Source organism: Phacochoerus africanus, chromosome 3 (genome assembly GCF_016906955.1).
Source record: "Phacochoerus africanus isolate WHEZ1 chromosome 3, ROS_Pafr_v1, whole genome shotgun sequence".
Taxonomy (NCBI): domain Eukaryota; kingdom Metazoa; phylum Chordata; class Mammalia; order Artiodactyla; family Suidae; genus Phacochoerus; species Phacochoerus africanus.
The window spans coordinates 28,212,666-28,220,187 of record NC_062546.1 but is presented as its reverse complement, the minus strand read 5'-3'; the positions used below and the strand labels follow the sequence as shown (position 1 = coordinate 28,220,187).

Genomic DNA, 7,522 nt, shown 5'->3' with positions numbered 1-7,522 from the left:
TAAATAGGGAAAAGTCCTTCAGGATGAAATTCTTATTATATTATTGTTGTAACTTTGTTAAATCACAAATCACCACAGGAAAATAAGAATGGAAAATAAGAATAATAAGAAAATAATCAAGAAAGACTAAGGAAAACTGAATAACAAATAAAACAGCGGGAAAGACTAAGTCACCCGAGAAACAATCCATGTTCTCCAGTGCAAACATGGAAATTGCTTTCCCAGGAAAGCCCCAATTCTTCCCCATCAACATCAACGTGAGAGCTGTGTACCTGAGGCCTGCCCTCGGCTTGTACCATTCAGGCAGGCTTTCATCCTGATCAGAGGCCCGCCTTCGGCTTGAAACCTTCAGGTGAGCTCCCTTCCTTGGTTAGGAACCTGCCTTCAGGGTTTTTTTTTTTGCCATCAGGCAAGGTCCTTGTTTTGAGTCCCTGCATTTTCTCGGCTCCCCGCCATCAGGGGTCTTTCCAGTGAGCTTAAAACCACTTACCTGCAATTTCCAGCCAAGACTTCCAGTTCGGCCCTCTAGGCCTGCATGGAACATGGCTTTTCAGAAGAAAACAATGGTAACTCTCTGCAGCCCATTAGCTTTCGGTTTAAACAGGGATTTTCTTCCATCGTTACTCAGCCATCCATCCTCTGGCAGGATAGAAAGAACATGTGTGGTGAGAACAGGTAAACCAGAGCTAAAGTCACGCCTCACTCTAAGCACTGTGTAACCCTGAGCAAATCACATCCACCTGTCAGGAATCCTGTGAGGATCCTATGGAGCCAGGTATATAAAGTTCTTGTCATAGTCACTGACAGACAATGAGAGTTCGGTGGATGGCTTTATGCTCGCTGCTTTCCTGGAGAACAAGACAGCAAGGGCAAAATAGCCTCCTGAACCCCATCAAGCTGTACCTAAGACCTGGAGACTACATGGGGAGGAGTATAATAGGAGAACACTGGACCCATGATAAAGGGGTAAATAACCATAAGACAGAGCAAGAATCCAAAAAAGAAAATCCAGTGGACCCACAGACAGACTTCTTGATGGAGCCAAGGCAGGGTCCCCTTCTCTACCTGCTTTGTTGGTTTATTCTTTTTTCCTTTTTTTTTTTGTCTTTTTGCCTTTTCTAGGGCCGTGCCCGTGGCACATGGAGATTCCCAGGCTAGGGGTTTAATTGGAGCTGTGGCTGCCAGCCTACACCACAGCAATACAGGATCTGAGCTGCATCTGCAACCTACACCATAGCTCAGAGCAACACCAGATCCTCAATCCACTGAGCAAGGCCAGAGATCGAACCCGCAACCCCACGGTTCCTAGTCGGATTCGTTAACCACTGAGCCATGACGGGAACTCCTGTTGGTCTATCCTTCAGAGCCAGAGTCCAAGAAAGGCCCAGAAGCAGCTAATATCAAGGATTTGGGGAGGAAATGAGGAGAAAACGCAGAGTTAAAAAGAGCTGGACTGTGAGTTGGGTTATGAGGGCTCTCAGGATTTTCTTTCTTGCCTAGAGTGTGATCCTAGGTAATTTTCTTCTATTTTGTGGGCCTGTATTTTATTAGCTGAGAAAAACCAAATCTAAGGTCTATCAGGACATAAGCAAATGCCGTACGTGTGTTTATTCATTCATTCTTTCCAACAAATGTTCACTGCAACAGACTGGACACACAGAAATCACAGCCAGTCCCTACTTTTAGGGGTCTGACTTTCTGTTAAAAGTTGCCCCTGACCGTGTCAGTCCCATAAAGGAGATGAACTAGAAAAATGCTTAGTTCCAACTTATCCTGATGAACATTAAGACAGAAAAAAAGGAAGCAGAGAGGCTATAAGAATGTAAGGGAGGTGTGGCTGCAAAAAAAAAAAAAGAGAACTCTGCCTTAATGAGCTAATTATTTTTCTAAGGCTCCTGCCATTCCCAATTAAATAACACCTACTAATGTTGCTGTCCTTCAGTGGTGAAACCGTTTGTATAAAAGTTGGATTTTAGCATGGTATCATAAATTAAATTCTTGACCAGCTTTCTTTTTTTTTTTTTGTCTTTTTTGTTGTTGTTGTTGTTATTTCTTGGGCCGCTCCCGCGGCATATGGAGGTTCCCAGGCTAGGGGTCCAATTGGAGATGTAGCCACCGGCCCACGCCAGAGCCACAGCAACGCGGGATCCGAGCCGCGTCTGCAACCTACACCACAGCTCACGGCAACGCCGGATCGTTAACCCACTGAGCAAGGGCAGGGACCGAACCCGCAACCCCATGGTTCCTAGTCGGATTCGTTAACCACTGCGCCACAACGGGAACTCCGAGCTTTCTTATTGAAGACAACCTGATGTTTATTTCTTGGTTCAGTGGACTCATGGCTTCATCTAACAAAAATGTGGACTGGTATAATGAGTGACATAATGAAATTCTTGAATGTTTTATTCTTACCTTGAAAAACTCTAAGGAGAATAACTATTTGAATGCTTGACTATTTGAAATGCCTTTCAAAAATATGTATATTATGAGCATCTCTTTAAAACAGCAGCGGAGTAAGGTGCTAAAAAATTTATGGTGAGGTATAGGAATAGATGGATAAACTTTAAGATATCCTGTAGCCTATACATTGTAGAGGCAGGGAACAAGTGATTGGGACCTCCATCAGGAATAAAGGTCATTAAAAAAAAAAAAAAAAAGAATGGAAGGGAGGGGGCTAAACTACCCAAGGAGAGAAGTAGAAAGGCCTTCCTGGACAGTGCGTCTCTTCTCCATCATACTTTTGTAGGACCTATATGTCCTTTGCTAATGCCTTCCACCTTCCCAGATGATATCTAGAGAAGGACACCAGATGATCGATTTACACTTCTGACCTATAAGCTGATGTCCTGGGTGGTGGAACATTCTGCCCTTCTTTGATTTATTATCCATGACTCAGCCCTACCCAAGTTAATAAAACACAGGGTGAAAACCTACCTTCCTTAACACAATCAGTATGCTGCTGGATCACTCCCCACCCCTCTTGGGATACATCAAACTCTTGTTCCTGGCCTTAGCTGTCCTTGTGGTCCTCGCTCAGGCTTCCCCAGGTAACCAGACCATGGGGAGGAGGGCAAAGGGAGTAAGAATGGGGTCCAACTCATAGAATCATCGGAAAACTAAACACGTGTGGGAGTGAGGACAGCTCACGGGGAGGCTCAGCTCTTGTGAGAAGCCTTATAATGAATATGCCAGGGTTTCTTGTATGAAGCCCCTTCCTTACGCAAAAGCAGCTCTCAAATCCTTAGTTTCCTTAATATCATTGCCCCAAATGTCAAAAGGGTCTCATCTGTCACTTCTAGTCGATACCATTTCTCTACCACCTCTTGTAGTAACCAGTTCCTTTACTTTGCCTCTCCATTGTTGTTCGGCTTTGAATGTTCCTTTAAATCAATTGAGGAGGCATCTTGCTCTTGTCTTAGTATATATAGCGAAAATTTTGTAGGTTGATTTTAGATACCTAGAGGTTGTAAATAGGCTCAGGTGTGGAGCTGGGGCTAGGACAGAAGATATTGGATTCCAGATTGAACGTGACCAAAGTACTTTAACAACACAACAGGCTTCATAGTCAAGTGTTAAGTCATTTTATTTATTTATTTATTTATTTATTTATTTATTTATTTATTTATTTCGGTCTTTTTACCATTTCTTGGGCTGCTCCCGTGGCATATGGAGGTTCCCAGGCTAGGGGTTGAATCGGAGCTGTAGCCACCGGCCTACGCCAGAGCCACAGCAACATGGGATCCAAGCCTCATCTGCAACCTAAGCCACAGCTCATGGCAACGCTGGATCCTTAACCCACTGAGCAAGGCCAGGGATCGAACCTGCAACCTCATGATTCCTCGTCAGATTCGTTAACCACTGAGCCACGATGGGAACTCCAGTCAAGTGTTAAGTAATTTTCTAACAAAAATGTTTTCAACTTGGACTTCCCAGGGATTCTAAAAGTTTATGGCTTTTAATTCCATGATTTCCCCTTGGGCCACTGCTGATCTCTCTTGGATCAGCTTTTCAAACTGAAAGTATTTGTCAATCACTCAGTTGTTCTAAAAGCAAATGAAGGTAATTGTGGGCTAATCTTGAGTTGGTTTCAGCCTGCCTTAAACTCTGGTGAGGGCAACTGGAGCAGAAGAAGGAGTGCAGTCACCTTGACTCTGTTTTTCTCCTGTCCAAATGTCCTAGTGAGAAAGAAAGAATAGAGAATTATCTCCCAGAAGGGGATCTGGGGGTGGGAGGAGACAAGTAGAAGTCATCTGTAATTTAAACCAAGACACTATGATCTCTCCACTGAGGAAGCTGGGTCTATATTTTGTGTTCTATTGACCTATGTAGGGTTAAGAATATCTGCCTGCTGATAATCCATATAAATTAATCATCCAGTGTTCAAAGTCCTGCTCTATACACCATCTGGGGCAAGCACTAGAACAGTGCCTGGCACATAATCGGTGCTCAGCAAAACAGTGTTGAATGAATGATGAATGGAGAAGGAAAAAACCAGATAGTTGAAGGCATAGTCCCATTCCTTGGCAAGCATCTAGATCTGGGGACAAGGAGGAACCAGGAAGTGTCGATGGGACTGAGAAAAATGACGGAGATGAAAATAAATGGAGGCAGGACAATAACTACTCGTGTCGAGACCAGCAGTAAGAATTCGCTATGCACAACTTTACTTAATATACCCCAAAATGCCATTACATTTCAATAGTTCATCGGAACCATTTTACCATAATTACCAACATCTCTAGTTTAACGGTCTTTACTTTTTCACACATTTGTTTATTCATGTCTTTTTATTTTGATAGATGGATGGGCCAGAACGTGCGGTTATGGAACTGGGAGATGCAGGAAACATTGCAAAGAAAATGAGAAGAAGAAAGGAAAATGTGTGGCCAGAATGATTTGCTGCATCTCTGCAGTAAAGCATAAATCACTAGAATTCGCCAAGAAAGAAGAGACAGCATATAGGTTTGTGGCAAGTACAGCTAAGACTTGTGACAAGGGAATTTTGGCAGTTACCACAATGAGTCAGTGAGATAGCTGTGCAGGTCACCTGCATGGTCTCTGGGGCCTTAGTATCTAAGGATACCCAGGATACCTGGGTCCTCATTTGATCCATTAAAAAAATATACACTTATTCTGGCTATCATTCTTGTCTCTCTAGTTCTTTGTAGCCTAACATTCCTAGATTATCCCAGGATATAACTAGGATATCAGTTCTCATGGCGAAACAATTTTATGAAGTCTGAATCCTGAATTCCTAAGCCTCTAACTGGGTGCTTCTGGATCTCTAAAGATGGAAAATGTCCAAGCTAGTGGAAATTCCACCTCGGTCACACATTATTATCTAATGTTTCATCCTTGACTCTGGATGTAAGTCAGTGTTACCCCCCAAGTCATTTTTTGCTTCTTGAGCTCAAGCTTTAACTCAAGCAAGTCTCTGCCTCGACTGTCCCACTCTTGGAATTTATCCTTTATTCCAAACACTTAATCATACTTGGCTGTTGAAAGATTGGCATGCCCTCTGCCTAGGAGGCAATCATTCCTGCCCCAACCAAAGGGGAAAATAGTACAACAAACAAACTCAATAACAAAACAAAAACAAACAAAAAAAAGCCTTCAATTTTACCAAGAACTTACTGTGTCCCATGCCTCATTCTAAGCACTTGACATACATAACCCCATTTTGCCCCAACAATAGTTCCATGAGATAGGAAATAGTATTATGTCCTTTGGCCAGAAGAGGATACGAAGTCACAGAGAGTTTAAGCGACTTGCCCCAAACAGCACATATCTAGTTCAATGCCTGAGCTTAGACATTATGCTTCCTTAAGGTGGATCATGATTGTTGCAGGAAGAAAAGCATTCTTTTGCTCTTCCCATCCAGAACCTACTTTCTTTTCTTTTCTTTTTTTTTTTTTGTCTTTTTGTCTTTTTGTTGTTGTTGTTGTTGCTATTTCTTGGGCCGCTCCCACGGCATATGGAGGTTCCCAGGCTAGGGGTTGAATCGGAGATGTAGCCACCGGCCCACGCCAGAGCCACAGCAACTTGGGATCCGAGCCGCGTCTGCAACCTACACCACAGCTCATGGCAACGCCGGATCGTTAACCCACTGAGCAAGGGCAGGGACCGAGCCCGCAACCTCATGGTTCCTAGTCGGATTCGTTAACCACTGCGCCACGACGGGAACTCCCAGAACCTACTTTCTTAACGTGGAAAGTGTGGTGAATAGGAAAGCTTTGTAAAGCCTCTGTGTGGTTAAAGCCTGTAACAATGGCAGCCCTGAATGGTATATGGGGGCACAAATAGAAATTATCACCAGTTGCAGTTAAGGAGGAAGTCGTTCCTATTTAAGAGATGATCTTAGTTCAGAGGCCAACACCTGGTCTAAAAGTTGAAAAATTATCCTTAGCCTCTGTTGACATAATTATCTGGAGAACACAGTCTGAAGCAAAGTACATCATTACATAATGGGAGCTTCTAACCCTTTAACCCATTTCTCAGATACTTTCAATTCTATTCTTTCATTTTCCCATTGTAATAGTAGGAGGTAACTTTCATATCCCAAAACTTACAGGATGTCCTCGGGATATCTGGGGAGTGGCTTAGAGATTGGATCTCAGGTTACCTAGGCACAGGGATGCTAATCAACACTTCCATCCCAACCCAGATCACAACAATGGCTCAAGATAATACTAGAAGCTACCTGTTCTTGAACTAAAGTTTTTTGTTTTTTCCCTTTTTTAAGGCATATGGAAGTTCCCAGGTTAGGGGTTGAATTGGAGCTGTTGCTGCTGTCCTGTACCCCAGCCACAGCAATGCCAGATCCAAGCTGCCTCTGCGACCTATATCATAGCTCACAGCAACGCTGGATCCTTAACCCACTGAGCGAGGCCAGGGATTGAACCCACATCCTCATGGATACTAGTCGGGTTTGTAACTGCTGAGCCACTACGGGAACTCTGAACTAAATTTTTAATGTATTTTTAGTAAGAGAAATTACACCCACAAATAGACCCAGAAGTCTTAGAGAGTCACATAAACATGACTCCAGGTTCACAATCCCAAAGAAGTGAAAAGAGTCCTGGGTAAATAGAGATGTGCTAATAGGATGTGACTAAGTCAACTTACTACTCAGTTTGTCCATCCACAAAAGAAGTTGGGAAGAGGAACTGTCTAGGTTATAAACTCTATATGCTTTTCAACTCAAAGTCATCTTCACTCTTTAAATTATGGTGAAAATCAGAGTTCCAGTTTCGGCTCAGTGGGCTAAGAACATGACATAGTGTCCATGAGGATGAGGGTGCGATCCCTGGCCTTGCTCAGTAGGTTAAGTGTCTGGTGCTGCCATAAGCCATGGAGTAGGGTCACAGATGTGGCCTGATCCAGTGTTGCTGTGGCTGTGGTGTAGGCCAGCAGCTGCAGCTCTGATTCAGCCCCTAGCCCAGGAACTTCCATATGCTGCAGCTGTGACCATAAGAAGAAAAATAAATGAAGTAAAATAAAACAAATTATGGTGAAAATCCAT

The 7,522-nt window shown here is 43.4% G+C and overlaps 1 protein-coding gene across 1 annotated transcript; it reads left to right on the top strand.

The window, feature by feature from the left end:
- Positions 1-2,953: 2,953 nt before the first annotated feature.
- DEFB115 (defensin beta 115) lies at positions 2,954-5,113 on the top strand. The gene is made up of 2 exons (XM_047770339.1): positions 2,954-3,047; positions 4,800-5,113. Exons 1-2 carry the CDS (start codon positions 2,954-2,956, stop codon positions 5,027-5,029), a joined length of 324 nt encoding a protein of 107 aa, XP_047626295.1. The 3' UTR covers positions 5,030-5,113.
- Positions 5,114-7,522: the final 2,409 nt, after the last annotated feature.